Genomic DNA, 21,222 nt, shown 5'->3' with positions numbered 1-21,222 from the left:
CATGAAGAGACCTTCTGGTTGTAAATGCTATGACTTTGTGACTAATCCAAATTCTACTACAAATTGTGTGGCCTTAGGCAAGCCACTTCATCTCTCTGAACCTCAGTTTCCTTATCTCAGTTGTCCTTATCCTTATCCCAAATTTCCTTAAATAATCCATGCCCTTCCTTCTTCATATGGGTATAGAAATGCTTTGTGAACCACAAAGGACTGGAGATTTCCCTGGACAAGTGTCATTATTATTCTCACAAAGAAATTTACAGTAGGCATCATCCACCAACCTATCCCACCTATGCCGGATACTTCAGTGTGATTTGGCTAGAAAAACACCAAAGGTCTTTCTTTCCTTCAGCAAATCATCAACAAAATCAGGAAAGCACTTTACCTTGCTTTATAGCCAGGGATTTCACTCTCTCCAGCATGTCTGAGTCTTCCCCCAAAGGACTTAGACCTTTATTACTTGCTGACAACCCATTTGACAAATGGCTTTCTGCTGTAGTCATGGAGGTTGAGCCATCTGGCTGGTCTCCAGAGGTCCATGTGTTATTCATAATGGTATTTCTGGGATTGCTGCCCCAGTGCTTAGCTTCTGAATGCTGATTTTCTGTCTGACTACATGATGGGTCGCCCCATTTGCATCCTTGCTCTTGCTGTTGGTGTTCCTCGAAAGAGCTACCAGTTAAAGACTCTGGGAAAGAGGGCCCTGTAGGCTGGCATGGCTCCACCAGACAGGACTGTACACTGGAACCACTGAGGGCTGACTCAGAAGGGGCAGCCAGAGCCTAAAGGAGAAAGAGGAGAAAGGAATGATGTTAGCATCCAGAAACAACTATGGTAAACTCATAACAAAGAACAATTCTATGGTCTTTACACTACAGTTCCAGACTATAATTAAATATCTTGACAACATTATTCATGGAGTCCAATGATCTTTGAATATCCGATCTTCTAAAATGGGATTTCTTGTTATCGTTGGATCAGTTGGTTGATCTACTAAAAAAGCTATGGTTTAATTTTAATATATTCTCAGGGTAGCTCCTTTACTACCCCATAGAATGCTTGTAAAGTTAAGTATTGAGTGTGAAAATTAAAAGCCTTCATGAGATCGGAAATGTGTGAGTGTTCCTTGAAAATGCTCTCTGTGGAGATTAAAAAAGAAAATCCTTTCAATGCACTTTGCTGGCTCAGCAGTTTTGTCTGAAGCCATCATAAAGTCTTTTAGATATATCTCAGCAACCTATTTAGAGAGTAGGCTATCCAGATCTGTTTCAGTTAATATTGTCCCCTTTCTTTCTAACATAAAAAGTTAAGAATGTGTCCTAGGAATGCCACAAATTTATGTCATTAGATAACAATAATAAAGATTCTATTCAATTAAATTTAATAAACATTTATTAAGTACTTGCCAGGCACTGTGTTGGGGGTGCAGGGGCAGTAAAACAAAGATAAGATGAAATAGCTCCTGCTTTGAAGGAGCCTACATTTTACTGCTAACAATTATTATAGCAATTAAAACAAATTATTATTCATGATAATATTAACAATTGCTTACACTCATATAATTGCAGCTTTATTTTCACTGAGAGACTCCACTTGGTATTTCAGTTGATTCAACAGCCTCATGAGGTAGGTAGAGTCAGTATCAACTGTATTTTACAAATGAGGAAACTAAGGCTGAGAGAAGAAAGGACTTGCTTGAGGTTATACAGTTTATAAGTGGCTACTGCAGTGCTGAAACCCAGGTTTTATGCCTCTAAGTCCCATGATTTTTCCATGATACTGACCTCTGCAGACTTTAATTTTCTGCCTTGTAAAATAGCAAGGGATGTAAATACTGAACTAGACGCTCTCCAAGGTCCTTGCCAGCACTAACATTTTACGTATGATTCTTTAAGCTTTAGAAGGTAATGGTCAAGTATTGCATCAGGGAAATCTTAGGCCCAGCTGCTTGCTATTGATTGGTTCAGCCTGTCATAGTATTCCAAATATTAGGAAATTAACAGTGAATGCCTTTGAGAGTAGAATTAGCTGGAATAGTTAAAAGGAAAAGAAGAGCTGGCCAAAAGTTATACTTTTGGCAGGTTTTGTTTCATTAAATATTCCTGTAGGTGCCTGGAAATTTCCCAAAGCCCAATTTTCTGGGTGGGTGGGGCAAGATTGAAGCAAGCCCCAGCCTTCTCTAATTGCCAGTGCTAAAACTAAAGATAAAAGCATTTATCATCAAATATGGTTTTTAATCACTTTTCATTTTTAATGTATTATCTTTAAAGGTTCTAAGAACGAGGCTTCAAGTATTTATGTAGGCTAGAAGAATGATTCCATTAAATTCTTAACACCAAAGGTGATTTATTGACCTGATAATTATTGTAGCGGCTGTGGCTTAGCTCCCAATGCAAGGCTAGGATCCTCTCTGGACTCATTACTTTCGAAGGCAGAGGGAGGGCATTGGTTGGAGGAGTGGAGAAGCTGCAGATCTCATGTGTTTCCCACTGAATGCTTTCAGAAATCAGCCCTGCACCCACATCCACTCCAATCTGGCAGGTTCTGGTATTGTTCATCACTCCAGAAGGTAACTGTGAACAAGAGCATTAATGGCGGGGATGAAATTCTCTGACCATGTTGCTAAATCAGTAAAAGCCATTTAAACCAACAAATCTTTGTTAGGAGTCCTTGCAATGAAGTAAGAGGAAAAATAGCTTGTAATCAAGAAATATAATGTAGAATTTGGGAATTCTGGTGGGGGGAGGCTAAAAGCAGTACATGGAAGATAGAGCTGTTATACAACTGACCAAACCTACTAGTTCTCCTGCCAACCCCTTCAGAGTATTTCAAGAACATCGATAATTTCATTTGATGCTAGTGATCTAACACAACGGGAGCCTTAGGCATGCTTGTATTAGACCAGCCATGAGGGCCAAACTCTGTAGAGAAGACAAGACTCTAGAGTTGGGCAGCATGAAAAGCTACCACTAGTTGATGATTGGAGACCTTAGATTACAGGGGTATGCCCCTATTGGCCCAGCTTGGAGAAATTTCTTCAGGCAGAGGAATATCCAAGGAACTTGGTTGTGGGTACGGGAAAGACTCCCCTTTTTCTGATCTGGGATTTGGGCAGGGTGTCTTCCTTAGACCAGGTTCAGAGGGGTAAAGCCAAAATGTCCTTCCTAATGTTCCTGCAACACCAAGGGCCCAAATTCAAGATGATAAGATGATTGCTGGAATCCACAGTAAAGCTGGGGATTGATAAGTGTTGTTACAAAGCAGTTTAACACCCTGGGGCCCCAAGAGGTGAAACATCAGGAGATAACCTGAGCAGATGAGTGAAGAGGAGCTGGACAAAGAGGAATGGGAACAGGAATTTTTTTAGAGCAGCCTACAGCAGTCATGTGGTAAGCAGCCTTCTAAGAACAAATTCAAGAGGAGAAACAAATAACAGGGCAGATGATGGAGAAGGAAATGGCGTTTTTTGGCCTGAAGAAGCTTCAGACTGAGAAGGGGGAGGAACCATAACATCTGACAAGAAGAAAAGCACAGCCCATGAAATGCTGGAGGCATGAGAAGAAAGGGGGTTCAAATAGATAGCAAAAGGAAAAAAATCAAGGCAAATAGTGAAAGAGGGAGAGGCTGTGAAGGCAGACATGTGAGGTCATGAAATAGAAGCTCAGTTGATGCACTGAAAGTGGAAACTATCAGCAAGAATAAGTGTTTAGACACTGAAGTACATTGTACATGGGGAAGGCACCAATTTTCTCTCTGGTACCCTACTGGGCAAGCTCCTCCACCTCCTTTCCCTGGGAAAACAAGTGCAAAAGAAGCAAAGGTTGAGTGAGAATCCCAGGGGAAGGTAGATAGTGGAATGTGGTAGCCGTGTAGCATTTACACAGCTGTCTGCAATCAATAATTATTCCCCTGGACTACAACAAGAGCTTCAATCAATTCCTTCGAAGCTGCTAGATCTAGCTGTTGGGTGTGTTTGTACCAGAGTTTGAATGGAGGACCTCAGAATAAGAGGAAATAAAATATGGTGGAATGGAAAATACTGAGGAGAGAATACAAGAGAAGGAGGGAGGGAGGAAAAGAAGAAGGAAGAGGATCAGCCCCTGCAGACTTTCAGAGCTAATCGCAAATGAGAGGAGAGGGAGGCAATGAAAGGTTTATTATAAGTCCAGACAAATGCAAGTGACCCCTACTTTCATACATAACCAACTGGAGAGGTTTTGAACTTTAGTTCCCCTGCGAGTCCCCATAGAGCATTGTAAGTATTTTAGAAACTGTGATGGCAAACCCCTGACAGCAAAGATCTGAGTTGGAACTCTGTAAATATTTAGTTGGCACAATTTTACCAATCATTTCTGAACTAGAAAGAAATAATATGGGGGAGGGAGGACAGAAGGCACAAAAGTATTTAAGCTAAAAGCAAATGGTGTCTCTGTCCCTTACAGATGTGTGCATGTGCACATGTGTGCATGGGGGGGGGTGTCCAATTCTGTGGAATAGTATATATGATAATTTATTATTTTTTTCAATGTATTCATAGTTTTTGCTGATCTTTTCTCTTCATAGCCTTATTTTACTTTTAAAAACAGTTATAAAATGTTTCAGAAGGGGGAGGCATACAGGGAGAAATCTAGGTCAGTGCTGTCAAATCCAAATAGAAATGGGGGCCCCTAAAGCGTACATAAGGAATCGTGCAGATTGCATATTGACTTAGTTTTTTTAAATTTAATGTTATCTATATTTTATTGCATTTCATTTATTTACCTATTTTCCAATCATGCTTTAATTTAGTTCGGGCTACACTCTGGGGTATTGTGGGTTGTGTATTTGACACTTCTGATATAGGTGATGTAAAAATGAAACATATCAACACAAATCTATTGTTCAAAAAAAGGCAGAGGTCTCTGTCACCTGAGTTCAAACTTTTAATTCTGATTCTGATCTTGTGAAAGTCGAAGAAGCCCAAACTCTTTGGGCCTCAACTTTCTCATCTCTAAGGCAGAGAGACTAGTACCTGACCTGTCTGCCTCATAGGGTTGTTGTTGAGAAATTGCTTTGCATATGTTAAAACACCATAGAAATGCTAGTTATTTTTATAAACAAATATATCATGCATTCAACTAGTGCAATGATTCTTCACCTTCTTCATATGTATTCTTCATATATATGCCCTTTAGCATCATGCTAAAAACCTTCAGATGCCTTCTCAAGCATATTTTCAAGTGCATAAAATATATAGGAAGTTAATTATACTGAAATACTCTTATGAAACTACTTTTAAAAATAAATTTACAGAACCCAAAAGAGTACTTGTTTGGGGGTGAGAAGACAGGGAAGGAATCTCTGTGTGACTCTGAGTAAGATACATCAGTTCTATGAGACTCAGGTTTTTTTTTTTTTTTTATCAGTAAAATGGTAGTAATAACATGTGCTATGGCTATTTGGCAAAGTCATTCCCAGGAAAATACTTCGTAAATCTTCAAAGTCCTACCTAAATGTATTCTGGTTAAAAAAAAGATATTTCTTTAATTGAATTGATTTTTTATACAGTTGCATTCCCATACGGTCAGCTTTCACTGATTTGTCTCACTGTGCTTATGAAGGGAGAGAGTTTTTCTGCCTCTTCCAAACACTAAAGATCAAAAAGGGAGAACCATGTGTTATAGCCCAAAACAAAGGTACTTTCTCACACACGAATATCTAGCCTTTATCAGGATGTCCCAACAAAAAGCAGGCTTCCAATTCAATTTGTTTTTCTGTTTTATTCCTAAAATCAAGTGACTCTAAGAGCATATAACTTATGCTTATCCTTAAAAATCTAGCACTTCATTTTCTTTGGAGATCATAAATGCCCCAATGTCCTCAGTGTAATTATATATCATGAGCTCTGCATGAATGTTGCAATCCAAATTAAGTAAGGGATCTGTCTGCTATTCAGGGGTCCCTGGAGAACCATTTGAGAATCACTGTTTTAGCTTGCTAAAATCTTTTAGGATCCTAACTCCAAAATACAAGCATCAGTTATCTCTCTTAGCTTTGTGTCATCAGCAAATATTATAAGTAAACCACCTGTCTTTATCCAGCTCATTGTAAAAAAAAAGTTAAGCTACACAGGACCAGGAAAATCCCCTGTAGATATCCACCCAAGTTGGTAGCACTAACTACTTTTTTAGATCAAGCCACTCAACCATCTCTGAATCCATCTAATTATACCACCACCAGTCCCTATTTGTCCATATTCTCCTTAAGAACAACATGAGAGATCTTATCAAACATGGCTAAATCTGAGCAAATTCTATCTACAGTATCCATTCCCCTGATCTGACAAGTAAGGAATCCTATCAAAAAGGAAAAGCAATATTATTTTGTCAAGACTTTTTCTTGATGATGCCACGGTGACTCTGATCACCATTGTCATTTCTAGAAGTTCACTGACTACCTCTTTAATGATACACTCTAATTTTCCCCCTCAGGAAGATTCTGTTCCCATCTCATTTTGTTCTTTCTAGTAAATCAGGACATTTGTCCTTTTCTAGTTCTGTATCACCTCCCTGATTCTGAGGAACTTTTCAAATCCAATTATACTGACTAAGGAATTAAATCTACAAGCTCTTTCCGTACTCCAGGATGTCATTCATATAGAGCAGGAAACTTCAGCTCATCAAAGGAAGTTTGATATTATTTTACTTTCTTCTTGTTTATCTTGGGTGTTAGCTTCCTCTGAGCTATTTTTGTTTTGTCTTTTTCAACCCAAAAGTCATTCTCGTTGGCTGGGAAAAAAGAAGTAAAATAAGACATTCATTTGACTAGAAAGGACACTGAGGCACAGGTACTGAATGGTTGAGCTGAGACATGAATCTAAGTCTTCTGATGCGCTACTTAGAACTCTTGCTACAATATAGGGATCTTGGTCAAGGAATATAAGATAAGACCTTTGCTTCAATTTGTGGCTTTGGCTTTGACTGTTCTATAATATTTTTTAATAGAACTTGACTGATCCTGATGGAGTCTGGCACAAAGAAGAGTATTAAGATGAACTTTTAACACCAGTCTATTCACATAAAACAAAAGACACCTATTTCTAACTTCCATATAGAAATAATAAGAGAGAATCTAGTAGATCTGAAGGCTGTCTATTCAGATGACCCAAGACTTGCCCCCAAGGAGATCAGCCTAGTACAGGGGTTGGCTACATACTCGGCAAATAAGCATGCACATCATTATGTGGTAAGTGCATTGAGAAGTACAAGGTGCCCATTGAATTCCAGGGGTGGGGATAACCTCAGAAATTAGAGAAGGCTTCCTAATGGAGGCAGAATTTGAGTTAAGTTTTGAAGGGTAGATAGAAATACAATTGACAAACAGGAAGGATTCCATTTTCAGCATAGGGAACGAAGGCACTCAGGCTACAGAGTAAACACTGTGTGTGAGGAAGAAACAGCTGTCCAGTTTGACTGAAGCACAGAGGGAATGGAAGGGAGTAAGACTGGGAAGGCAGCTGGTGGCAAATTTTGGAGAGCCTTGAATGACAGACAAAAGAGATTGTCTTTTGCCTTGAAGAAAATGAGGAGTCACAGAGTCATTACTCATCGTCAGTTTGATAAGACTGTTAGACAAAATAAATTCCAGTCTTACTACTCTTCTCATAATGTGACAGCTAAAATACTGTTCTTCCTTAAAAATGACATTTCGTTTAAAAAAACAAATTTGCATTGAGGCGAGGATTTTATAATTTTTCTTTTTTTAAAGCCCCAAACCTAGATATTAAAGGATGACTGTCATCCTCTTCCTCCCAAATGGGAGCTATTGTTGAATTTTGAAATCTTTCCTCCTCTGAAGGTCAAAATGTGACCAGGTAAAGTCAGGAAAAAGGTTATCTTACTGCAGGGATAGGATGGTTAATAATTGGCTGTTAAACATTGAAACTTGCCTGCTGGCCAATTAATTTAGGGAAAAAGTCACAAATCGATTGGCAGAAAGGACGGAAATGGGACACAGCTGAATTGGTGGGTGGGAGAAGTAAGAGGGAGAAACATAGAAAAGAGCCTGCAGGGATATAGAGTGAGGGAGAAGCAGCAGTAGATTCATCATGACTAATTAAATTGCCAGCCACACAATCCTTTTCCCTTGTTTTTCAATGTATGTCAAGCTTGACATAAATTAAATTGTAAAATATATGACAGACAACCTGATATAGTGGAGAGAAAGCTGACTTCCATGTTAGGGAAGCCCATGTTTCATTCCTGTCTCTGATACATACTGTCTGGGTAACCCTGGACAAACCACTTAATCTCTCAGTGACCAAGATACCTCTAAGACCCAGAGAAGTTACCAATCTGCAAGTGTGATGGTAGTTTCCTCACTTCTATGTTAATGAAATTGCAAGTTCAATTCCTATTCTTATTTTAAAATGGAACTCTCATTTTTTTTTTCACACTAAAGCCCTATTCTGATGTTCTCACCATGGCATGAACATGGCATTAGGATCTACAAAGCTATGTCAACAGAGCTCTGACCCTGGACAGTGATAGCAAGGTAGGGAGGTTTGATCAGAACTCATGATGGACAGTATATTTGTCATCCAGGGACCTACCTCACCAAGTTTGTAGAGGCATATCACTAGGGTAGCTGAAGGGTGACCGAGGTTTTGGCTATAACAACTCTTGAAGGTCACATACAAAGGAGTGGAGAGACTGATATTAGAATTCTTGAAATAAATGTCCATGGACCACCATGGCTAACCTCCACCCCAAAACATAGAAACATAAAGGGGTTTTATTATTATTAACAAGTATTTGAGTTTTGAGGAAGTCGGGTTCAATATTTAATCTTATTTTAAAAATAGAAATTTAATATGTTTGTCTCTAAAATATCTATTTTTTCATGACTTTTTAAAGGTTAAGATTTTATTGCTGAAGCCTGATTCAAACACTATCTGATTTTAGATTTTGCCGGCAGGAGATGGAGAGAAGTACAATGAATACCATTTGAAGTCTTTTAAAATCTAAAAATAGTCCTTGGGAACTTACTCACATTTGGAGCCCCACTGCGAGTTTTCCTAAGTGATAGGTCAGAGTCAGCAGCAGGAGAGGTGTTAGAATGGAAATATCCACTGAGGTGATTGACCATATCTGGGCCCAGGACACAGGTTTGATCTATGAAAGAATGTCATCATTCAAATATCAAAAACCACACAGAGCCAGAAAATTCCCCCATAAGTCGGTCCTGACATTTTCTGTTTTATTTTTCTACTGTCTTTTTTTGGTGGTTCTTCACCCTGCTACACTTTAGCAGAACACAGGACATTGGAGTTAGAAGGAGATTTAGAACATGGAATCTTAGAACTGAAGGGAATATTAGAATATAGACTGTTAAGTTGCTAGTGAAAAAATTAGAACGCAGAATGTTAGAATCAAAAAAGCTCTTAGAATATGTGATGTCAAAATAGAGAAGGGCATTGGAATATAGAATTTTGGAGTAAAGGGAACCTTAGAACATAGAATGTCAGAGATAGAAGGGAACTGAGAGATCATCTAGTCTAGTGATGGGGAACCTGATCTAGTCCTATTCATTTTGCAATTAAAAAATAAGGACTTGTTCTGGGTTGTATATCTAGTAACCCAGTTCTCTTGACTATGTAGTTACTCTACCATTTTGTTTTAGAATTATTTACTTCCACCTATATAACTACTTGGGTAGCTAGGTGGTATAGTGGATAGAGCACTGGGCCTGCAGTCAGGAAGACTCATCTTCCCGAGTTAAAATCTGGTCTCAGACACTTACTAGTTGTGCGATCCTAGGCAAGAAACTTACTCCTGTTTGCCTCAGTTTCCACATTTGTAAAATGAGCTGGAGAAGGAAATGGCAGACAACTACAGTATCTTTACCAAGAAAACCCCAAATGGGGTCACAGAGTCAGACATGACCGAAATGCTTAAACCACAATAGCAAATATAATAGTTGCCAACCTCAGCAGCCAGAATGGAGTAGACATTTGACTGGAGATAACAATCTCCATGAGCCTACAATTCCCCATTTTTTTACAGAACTTTGAGTACAGAAAAAAAAGACCTAGATAAATGGTGAATGGCCATATGGCCATTTCTGGATTACATGTTCAGCTAAGAAATGAGAAGCAAGCACTAAAAGAAAAGAGATGGCTTTTTGAAAGATCCTTTTAGAATCAAAGTCTGATACTGAGCACTCTGCCACCCTGAAGAACCTCTTCCACTAATCTGATTGCAGGATTGTTCTGCCTGAGACTGACGCTATGATGAAAGTGCAAGTGCTGAATTTCGTACATAAGCACATATGTTCATCCTGCTGAAAACCTCACTGACTAAGCAACACAATTACAAGAATATATACTTGAAGGTCAAAGACAGTGGGAAAGATTCCATATGTACCAAAATATGTATCACAGCACTTTTATAGGTGCAGAGAACTGGAAGGAGAGAGCCCATTCATTGCCTGGACAGCATGTAGTATGTGAATGTAATAGCTATATACAGGCAATGCGGATTATAGTAAGCAGAACCAGGAGAACAAAGTGCATGATGTAATTCATTTCTCCACTGAGCGAAATCTGGACTCCTCCATCAAGCCCCCTTGCAAGGCATCATCTTCCTTCCTCTTCTTTTCAACTTGTTTTTACATGCTGTCTTCCCTCATTAGAGGCAGGACTGCATTTCTGCTATATTTTTACCCCTAGTTGTTAGCATAGTACCTGCACACAGTAAGTGATTAATAAATGCTTGTTTACAATGACCAGAATCATGTAAAGGGAAAGAACACTGAAGAACTTCAGCAGTCCGATCAATGTGATGAATAAATGTGATTTTAGAAGTGAAACATCTCTTATTTCTCAGCAACCAGGTGGTAGGTTATAGTTACAGAACAAGGCACACATTTTTTCAGTAATAATAAACTACTGTGTGCCAAGCACTGTGCTGAGTGCTTTACAATCATTACTTCATTTGATTCTCACAACAACTCTATGAGGTAGGAGCTATCATCCCCATTTTACGGGCAAGGAAACAGGAAAGCAAGTTAAGTGACTTGCCCAGGGTCACATAGCTAGTAAGTATCTGATACTGGATTTGAACTCCAGGTCTAATGCTCTGTCTCCTCGTGCCACCTAGCTTCCCAGGGCCAATGTATTGATTTGTGTAACTGAATTTATCTTTTACAAGAAGAGGTATTGTTGGGGAAGTGGAATCATTGAAAAGTGATTATAATGTTAAAAAATTAAAATATTTAGAAGAAGAAAAAATAAACAACTATACTAACCTCTTCCAAAGGCAGTGTTCTCAGACTTGGTGTCAGATTGGTAACATAGCTGGAAAAAAATAGAAATCAGTCACTCTGCAATTCTTCAGAAAGTAATAATTTCAACTAGTTCAAATTTCCAAGGCATTTTAAGGTTTACAAAGCACTTTCCTTAATGACAGCCCTGATAAATAGGTAGAATGAATGCTTTTATATCCACTTTATAACGTTAGTGCTCAGGGAGAATATATAGCTTGCCCACAGTTACATAGCTAGGAAGAAAAAGACTTAAACCTCAAATATGTAGTATTTCCTAAAGATCAGAATTGCTTCTAAGAAGAAACAAGGTTTTGTTCAACCTCTCTAAGCGTCAGTTTCCTCATATGTAAAATGAGGAAATTGGATATGATGATCTCTAACATGCCTTCCAGAAGTAAATCTATGATTCCAAGGTCCTTAACCAGAATCAATGTAGTGTGGTAGAAAGATAGCTACTAGCATGGAAATCAGAATTCCAGAAACAGTCTGGTCCCTTAATAGTGCTGTGACTCTGGTTGAGTCATTGTAGCCCTGTGAACTACAGTTCTTCCTCCCTGTAAAATAAGGATAATAAACACTCACAGCACCTACCTCAGAAGGTCATTGTGAACAGGAAGGGGAGCTCTGACACTTATTAGCTGTGCCACTCCAAGTAAACCATTTTACTTCTCCAAATTGACATTTCCTCATATTTGAAATGGAAAGAATGAAGCATGCACTACCAACCTCAAAGGGTTAGCATGAAGAAGGTGCTTTATAAACTTTAAAACACTGTAGATTTGTGCTATCATTCTGCTTATTACCACAAAGTGCTGGTGGGATCAAATGAGAATGTATGTGATAGTGCCATAAGTGCTATGGGACTTTAAAGAATAAGTATTAAAACCAATGAAAGAAGGCAGTTAGGAACAGGAAACCCCATGACTAGTCTCTTCATCTTTCCCTGAGGCAGAAAGGAAATTTTATTAATATGGACCAAATGCCTTCTGGACGTCATAAAGATGCAAACCAGGGCCAAGCTTTCTCAACCTGCCTCACATCCACTTCTCCAAGCTGAGTGCCATGAATGTCTTAGATGCTGGGAAGAAAGTTTGGTTTAGAGTGAAAATACTTGGGTTGAATATTGGTTCCCCATTAGATAGAGAGTGCACTCAAGAATAAGGACTGTCTTTTGTCTTTCTTTGTATCCACAGCACTTAGCACAATCTCAAATGTTTAACTATCTGTTTGGTTTGAAGCTGGACCCTGTCACTGACAGTTTGTATGAATTAGTCCATTTCGACCCATTGCCTCCATTTCCATATCTGTAAAATGATGGGGTTAGACTGAATGATTTCTATTTCCTAACAACTCTAAGTCTCTAATCTTACGAAACAGCTGTAAGAAAATGAGGGCAGTTGAACAGAGAATTCTTACATAGATATTCCATTTCTCTATTTGAATTTTACCTCCTTTCCTGCTGAGGTTGGCAACCCTGATGGCAGGGGTCTGGTCTCCCCAAAGTTTCCATGCATCTTTGCAGGACTGTGATTCACAGGAACTGGGTCTCATCTCCCCAGAATTTTATTTTTCCTTTTAACCTGTGTAATTTCATAATTTTATAGAAAATCCCTCTCCTTTTTGGCCTGCTGTTAAGCTCACAGTTGATGAGCTTCAGTTGAAACCTTATTACAAAAGGAAGAGAAATCATAAAACTTCTCTGTTAAATCTCAGCCCTGCCATTTACTCTTATGAGATTTAGAGCAAGTCACTTCTCCTGAGGAATGCCTTAGTTTCCTTATTAGGAAAATGAGTGGGCTGGTCTACATTAGGAATCTTAACCTTTTTTGCTATGGACCTCTTTGGCCATTTGGTGAAGCCCCTTAGTTTCTACTAAGGAGAAGGTTTTTAAATGCATAAAATAAAATTCATAGGATTACAAAGGAAAACAGTTATACTGGAATACATTTATGAAAAAGAATATTGAAACAAGTGTAAGGATCCTAGGCTAAGAGCTCTTAAACTAAATAAAATCCAAAGACCTTTCTAGCTCTAAATCACATGTAAAATAAGAATGATAATATTTGCACTCACTATCTCACAGGGTTGCTGTAAGAGTTCATATGAAATAATGGACATGAAATCATTTTACAAATACAAGGGATTACATGTTATCCCATCTGTTTGTATAATGTTTCATCATTTCCTCTGCTAAAATCCTTCAATGTTGCATTAATAATACCTGAAATTTAGACAGACATAGCTGGTTTACAAAGGACTTTACATACATTCTTACTTGATCCTTCCAACCAATCTGTGAGGTATTACTATTCTCGTTTTTATGTAGGAAATAGAGACTCAGAAAGGCCAAGTGAATTGCTCAGGGTCTCCTAGCTAGTACATGGCAAAGGGGAGGTTTAGACCCATGCGTTTTGATGCCAACTGGAATATCTTTTCAACTACACCAAGGCTGCTTCTTCCACATGGCAGCAAGAAGGTAATCCTGTGATCTAGAAGGCTATGGCAGCAAAGTACATGTCCTGACAGGTTCTACCAAGCTGGAAGGGCCTTCCTAGCAATGAACTATGCATTCCATGTCTTGGGACCAGATCAACTAAACACGAAGACTCATCCCTGTAAAGCTGGCCACCAAATGCTTTTCCAGCTACAGTAATCTAAAAGGAACATTTCTTCAAGAGTTGGGGTTATTACAATCCACCCTAGTTGAAGCATACTGGTGAAATCATGTCCTTTTGGAAGGATTAAATTCAATTCAACCCATTATTAGACACCTATTCTCTCTAAGGTAAAAGTCACTGTGGAGTAATAGAAAAAGACTGCCTCCCAGTGTCAAAAAAACAACTGGGGTTTCTCTTGACTGTCATACAATTTTGGGCACACTATTTAATCTCTTAGTGTCATAAGTAATACCCTAAAACTCTAAGTCACAGAGCAGATGTAAAAGCAAGGACCCTAACATACACAGAAGGTCCTGCTATCACAGGTTCTTAGATCTGCTTTTCTAAAAGGAAAAGCAACTTTTGAGGGGTCAGCAATCACTTTAATCCAGCACCATATATCATTCACTTCGTTCAGAGGAAAACGTTAGAACCCTAAACTTCAGAGAAAATACAGAGAAATCAAAATCAACAGACAGGGCTTCCAACTTTCTGACATAAACAATTCAAACATCTTAGATAAACAGACAGACCTAACTGTCTGACCATTACATATATACATAGTTACCAGAGAAACACCAACATCTGGGTTTTCAAAGCCAGAAGGCTCTTTAGTGGCTTCCCAGAGTCTCCTCTGGCCAAACAAATACTTCCAAAAAGTGAGCCTCAAAAGAAAACCTCACCTCTAAGTATCTATACACTTTTCAGAACCAGAGGGCATCACAACCCTTGAGAACCAGTGCCTCATTAACAAAAAATATGGGCCTTCCTACAAATCATCCTTAATCAAACTGAGAACCAGTGCCTCATTAACAAAAAATATGGGCCTTCCTACAAATCATCCCTAATCAAACTTCCCTTAATAGGCAGGCCCATTAATGGGTGGGGAAGATCTCATTAAGAAGCAAGATTATATTAACAATAAGCAAAATGTATCATCAATACATCAGATTTTCATCTGCACTGGAAGAGGGAGTTTTCTCACCTAAAGTTCCCTGTACCAACAAAATCACAAGTCATGCAAAACATAATATTGCAAGAAACTATGTTGGGTACTGCAGATACACAGATTTTTTAAAAATGATATGGAGGGGTAGAGCACAGAATGTAAGCCTTGGTGTTGGAGAACCTCTGTCAAATTTCAATTTTTACTACTGTGTGGTCTTGGGTAAGCCACACAACTCTACTTGGGCTCAGATTTCTCATCTGTAAAATGGGAAGATTGGACTAGATGACCTCTAAGGTCCTTTTCACCTCATAAAATAATGAAATTAAGGTTCCTGCTCCTCAGAAAATTACAATATAGTATATACCAAAATAAGCAAATACAATTCATATACAAAGCAATTTCAGAAAGCAGGGGGCACTAAGAACTAAGGGGATCAGGAAGAACCTTATATAGGAAATTATACCTTAGTTTAATCTTGAAAGAAGTTGGAATTCTAAGAGATAAAGTGAAGGGGAGTGAACCTTCCATTGGGGACAACCTGTGTGAAGCCACGAAGCCAAAAGCTGGAAAGTTGGGTACGAAAAATTGCAAATAGGTCAATTTGGTTGAACTATAGTCTAGAAGGAAGAATGATGTCTGGAAAGGTAAAATGGAGGCGGAATGTGAAACAGTTCAAATGTCAAACAGAGGAGATTGTAGTTTTGCTCTTAAGAAATAGAAAGTCACTGAAAAGTATCAGTCAAGGAGTGATATAATCACACCTATCATTAGGAGTAGAGGGCAGTGAATAGACTGTTGGGTCTAGAGTCAGGAAGACCTGAGTTCAAATCTGACCTTAGACACTAGCTATATGATCCTGGCAAGTCACTTAATCCTCTTTACCTCAGTTTCTTCTTCTGTAAAGTGATCTAGAGAAAAGGGCAAATCATTCCAGTATCTTTTCAAGAAAACCTCAAACGGGGTCACAAAGAGTCAGATACTACTGAAACATCTGAATCATTAGGAATATAAATTTGGCAGCTGTATGGAGGAGAAATTGGATTTGGGAGAGACTGGAAACAGAAGGGCCAATTAGGGTGCTACTATGGTTCAAGTTAGAAGTGATAGAAGACCTGAGTGAAGGTAGTAGCCATGAGTAGAAAGAAGATATTTAATGCAACAGATGTTATAGGAGGCGGAATTTACAAGCTTTGGAAGCTGATTGGATATAGAAGGTGAGAGGGAGAACGAGTTAAAGATGACTCAGTTTAAGAACTGGGTTAGAAGAATAGCAATGCTCTTCAAAGAAATATTATGAAAAAGCTTGGGAAGATTACAAAGGAAAGCTAATGCCTTCTACTTTGGGTGTGCTGGTGTATACCTACTTAGGGGTCATCAATGCAGCCATACCTAGCAAGCAATAAATAGAAGCAGGGTTAGAGTTTGGGAAAGAGATGAGTTAGATAGGTAGATTTTATAGTTATTTACGTAGAGATGATGGTTGTACCCATGGGAGCTGACAGGATTTTAAAAAAAGGCTGCTTAGTTATAAGGACAGAAGAGGCCTAGGACACACTTCTCACACTTAAATAGAGGGACAGACAACAATCCTATAAGAGGAACTGAAAAATAGAAGTCTGGGAAGACTTCCATAAGGAAATATTGTCATGAAGATTGAGGAGGGAAGAATGTCATGGTGAAGGGGTCGTCAATGATGCCAAAATCAGATGCAACTGCATTTAATAATTATGAGATCAATAACCTTGAAAAGAATAGTTTCACTCAGGTGGTGAGTCCTAAAGTCGGATTACAAGTGATTGAGAGTGAATGGGAGTTAAGGAAGAAGAGGCAACGAATGCAGACGATTTTTTTCCTACAGTTTAGCAGTGAATAGAAAAGAAAATACTAGGATATACATATATAAGATATACACAAGTACATAAAATATATTAGAATATGGAATTATACACACATAAAATGGAATATGTTTTATATATATGTCATAAAATAGAATATTAGAATATAGAACGTCTACATATATGAAATATACACAAATATATGTAATTAGAATATAGAGTATGTATACATATATATATAAATAGAATACTAGAACATAGAATATATATACACACATATATATAAAACAGAATGAAAGCAAAAGGAGGTGGCAGGACCAAAGAATGATTTTCTTTAAGCACAGGAGAGAGAGGTGTGTTTTTAGGCAGCAGGACACTCTAAATAGATAAGAGGGGACAAAGGGGTGAGTTTCTAGAGGTGAAGGAAATGTTGATATCAAGGATGCAAGTAGAGAGGTTGCCCTCAGAAAGGAGAAGACACACATCATTGTCAGAGACTGGAGCAAAAGAGCAGTGAATGAGGAATGGATATAAAGGAGTTTTGAGGTATATAATAGGAGAGCAGAGAAAGTTCACAATGTTGATGAAGCTTTATTAAGACACTGAGTAACTCTAAGTAATATGGGCTCTGTGTTTCTTTTCTCTTTGCATCTCTGGTGTTTTTGCATAGAATAAGCACTTTAAAAAATGCCTTTTTACTCATTTGTCCATCTATGTCAACACCTGAACACAGGTTAGTTGCCTGGGTCCAAGTCTAGGATTCCCTAATAATTTAGGACGGATTCTATAGTGTGCCCTATGATCTCAGCCAGGCATCTCCCACACTCCTGACCAGTGGGGCAAAAGACCATGAAACCCCCTGGACAACGAACCTCAAGTGCCCGTTCTCTTGGCAATGAGTTAGTAACATAAAAGGAGGGTAGCCCATATATGTGGCATGACATAAAGGGAGTGTGGTCTATACAGGACTAACTTTTTCTTCTATGTGAGTTTTGCTTCATCTATTGACAGACAGAATTACACTCATAAGGCCATTAGTAGCTTGGTTATTGCCAACAAGGCAGCCCTCCAGGACACAGAGCCAGAGTCAAAATGCCTCCGTCAGGAATTTCATCTGTGTCCTTTGAAGCTCAACACTACTTAGCGTCTATAAAACATTATGCTTTGGACTCCATGAAGTAGTTTGGCTGCCAAGAGTTAAAATACAACGATTGTCATAAAGTAGGAACAAAAGAAAACTTCATAAGTACTGCTGCCTCTGTCCCAACACAGAGCCTTACACAAAGTAGGTGTTTAATACACAACAGCCTCCATTTCCTTAGCATTTGAGGGTTTGCAGATTAATTTCTTTAAAACAACCCTGTGGGGAAGGTAATACAAGGATTATTACTCCCATTTTACAGATATAAAAATGGGGGACAGGGAAAATTATGCTGGGCCTTTCTAATTCCATATTTGGCCTTCTTTTTACTGTACTCTACCACCACACCCCTCCCAAAGTTTTATGAACTGAATGTCTTGATATCTATTTTGTGTTATTTTAATACACCTGGTCATTGGCCTGGGAGTCAGGAGTTTTAATTTTGGCTGTTTCACTGATTCTTTGTGAAAGAGATATTAGAAGACTAAGTCCCTATTTTATAGATAAATGGACTCCCAGCAGGGATCCAGACTCTAGCAATAAGGGGGCAGAACCAGGATTGGAACTCAGGTTGTTTGACTTAAAATTCAATGCCCTTTCCACTCTTTTAGTTGGCATGGAGCTAAGGACAAGGCCCAGAATAACTGGTGCTGGGAGAAGGGTTAAGGGAAGGAATAATTAACTTCTCCACAAAAAGGAAAACAGAGACACAAAGGAATAGAAGAAGGTACCGAAGACACACACTACTGACTTCACAGTCTTGTTGGGACTGGTTCTGAATAGGATGTCTCACTTTGCTAAATTCTTTATAATTTTCATCCTCATCAGAGTGTAATAATTCAGCATGGTCCAGTGGAAAGCACCCTGAACTGGAAGTCTGAGGATCTGTCTTCAGATAGAATTTTTGTCATTTACTACTTGAGTGACCTTGAACAAATAACATACCTTTCCTGGGTCTCAGGTTGCTCATTTGCAAAATGAGGTGGTTGGATTAAATGAACCCTAGGATCCCTTTCATCTCTAAATCTATGATCCTGTGACTAGCTCATTTTGTCATTTCCAACATGTAAAATAGTGTTTGGTACAGTTAGGAAAGAAAGGAATGAGGGGAGATGGGATTCAAATTGTCAGTTTTATTGTTATAGAAGAATCTCCATTTGGAAATTTAATCTACACATCCAGATTATTATTGTCATTCAGGTGTTTCTAACTCTTTGTGACCCCATTTGGGGTTTTCTTGGCAGAGATACTGGAGTGGTTTGTCATTTCCTTCTCAAGTTCATTTTACAGATTAGGAAACTGAGACAAACAAGGTAAAGTGACTTGTCCAGAGTCATACAACTATTAAGTTTCTAAGGTCAGATTTAGAAGATGGCACTCTATCCACTATACTACCTAACATGCAGATCATCAGCCTTTAAAAGTGATAGAGAATTGTCTTAAGGCATCTAGAGAGAGGCTAAGTAACTTGCCCTAAGCCATACAGCTAGAATGAGTCTGAGGCATGACTTGCACTTAGGTCTTTCTAGCACCAAGGACAATTCTCTGTCCTCTATGAGAGGTTATGTGCTTCTCACTGTGCACATAGCAGAAGCTAAATAAATACTTGTTGAATGAAGGAGCAAACTAATCTAGATGTTCTCTGTGAGACGAGATTGGATCTAACTATTGCCACACTGCAATGCACAGAAAGACCTGTTTAAGAGAGGTTTCTTGTGTAGCTTCAGAGAAGCTCCAGAAAAGCTGTATTTGGACACAACCAACCATCAATCACAGGGTTAGAGAGGAGCCGAGATCATCCATGTAATAGGAAAGAATGTAGCATGTAACCAATAGGTTGTAAGAACAAAGAGGTACTTTAAAATGTAAAATACATATTGTCAAAACCTTAAATAATTCTAGAGTATAGAATATCAGAGCTGGAAGGAACCTTAGAACTAATCTATGGAATCTTGACATTTCACATATGGGGAAACTGATAATCAGGTAGGAAGGAAGGAAGGAAGGAAGGAAGGAAGGAAGGAAGGAAGGAAGGAAGGAAGGAAGGAAGGAAGAAAGGGAAAAGGTAAAGAAGGAAGGAAAGGGGGAAGAAGGAAGGAAAAAGGGAAAGAAGGAAGGAAAAGAGGGAGGGAGAGAGAGAAAGAGAGGAAAGGAAGAAGGGAGGGAGGAGGGGGTAAAAAAAGGATACTTTTTTAAAGGCTAAAATCATCTTATACATAACAACCAGTAATACTTTATATTAGCAATATGTTTCAGGAATCTCTAAAGTCATTCCTAGCTGCAAATCTTTTGATCCCATGAAATTTAGAGACCAAATCTCATTCATTTCTGTATCTCCCACAGCACCTAGCTCTGTGACCTACATATAATGGGCTTTGAATAAATGCTTACTTAGAGAGTCATACAAAGTTAGAACTGGAAGGTACCACAGAAATCATATTAGATATGAAAAATCTAAGGCCATCCAACAAAAATTATTGATAGAGTCAATACTAGAACCCAGGTCTTCTAGCTCCAGACTGATTCTCTTCCCTTCAAACTCTGACATTACAACAATCTAGTCTCTTTCATTGTTGCTTCATATTTTCCCATAGGTATGATCTTACCTCTCCAAAGAGACTACATGCTCCTATAGGTCAGAGTTTCTACATTATTCTACTATAGGCTATAGCCCAGTACCTTAAGTTCTGGCTTTCATATATAATTAAGTTAAACCTTGGGTACTTTTCAAGAATTATTGTTTGGGAATCAAGCCCCCATCCTCCACCCACCAACTATGTTTCCCACCCAAGAACCTCAGAATTTGCCTCTTTGTGGCCCCACCATCCAAGATCTTATATTTAAGACTTTTATAGAGCAGGGATTCTTAAATTTCAGGGGGACAGGACATCCATGAACCCAGATGGGAAAAAAACTATACCTTTCTTTCCAATATAATTGCTTTCCTTGGTATCCTATGTAGTTCATTTTATGCATTTAAAATGGACAGCTTGGTGGCACTGTAGATAGTACCAGATTTGGAGTGATGGAGATCTTTGCTCAAATCCAGTCTCAGACACTTACTAGCTATGTGACCCTGGGCAAGTCACTTAACTCTATTGTTCTCAGTTTCTTCATCTGTAAAATTAGTTGGTTAAGGAAATGACAAACCACACTACTATCTTTGCCTACAAAATCTTAAATGGGGTAACAAAGAATTGGACATGACCGAAGTAACTGAACAACAACAAGTATTTCAAAACATTATTCTGAAGAAGGGGTTCACAGGCTTTACCAAATTACCAAAGGGGTCCACACACAGACACAAGCACACATACACACATACATGCACACACA

At 38.6% G+C, this 21,222-nt stretch overlaps 1 protein-coding gene across 1 annotated transcript in view; it reads right to left on the bottom strand.

Moving 5' to 3' along the window:
- C6H4orf50 (chromosome 6 C4orf50 homolog) overlaps positions 1–21,222 on the bottom strand; it is a 156,770-nt gene that overhangs the window by 75,415 nt on the left and 60,133 nt on the right. The window contains exons 10-13 of the mRNA XM_072621421.1: positions 11,287–11,335; positions 9,031–9,152; positions 2,355–2,573; positions 386–782 (exon numbers count right to left, since the gene is read on the bottom strand). Coding sequence (XP_072477522.1) covers positions 386–782; positions 2,355–2,573; positions 9,031–9,152; positions 11,287–11,335 — 787 coding nt within the window. The remainder of the gene's footprint in view (positions 1–385; positions 783–2,354; positions 2,574–9,030; positions 9,153–11,286; positions 11,336–21,222) is intronic.

This window comes from Notamacropus eugenii, chromosome 6, assembly GCF_028372415.1.
Source record: "Notamacropus eugenii isolate mMacEug1 chromosome 6, mMacEug1.pri_v2, whole genome shotgun sequence".
In the NCBI taxonomy this organism is placed as follows: domain Eukaryota; kingdom Metazoa; phylum Chordata; class Mammalia; order Diprotodontia; family Macropodidae; genus Notamacropus; species Notamacropus eugenii.
Note: the sequence above shows the minus strand (reverse complement) of the source record. Positions and strands in the feature narration are given on the sequence as shown.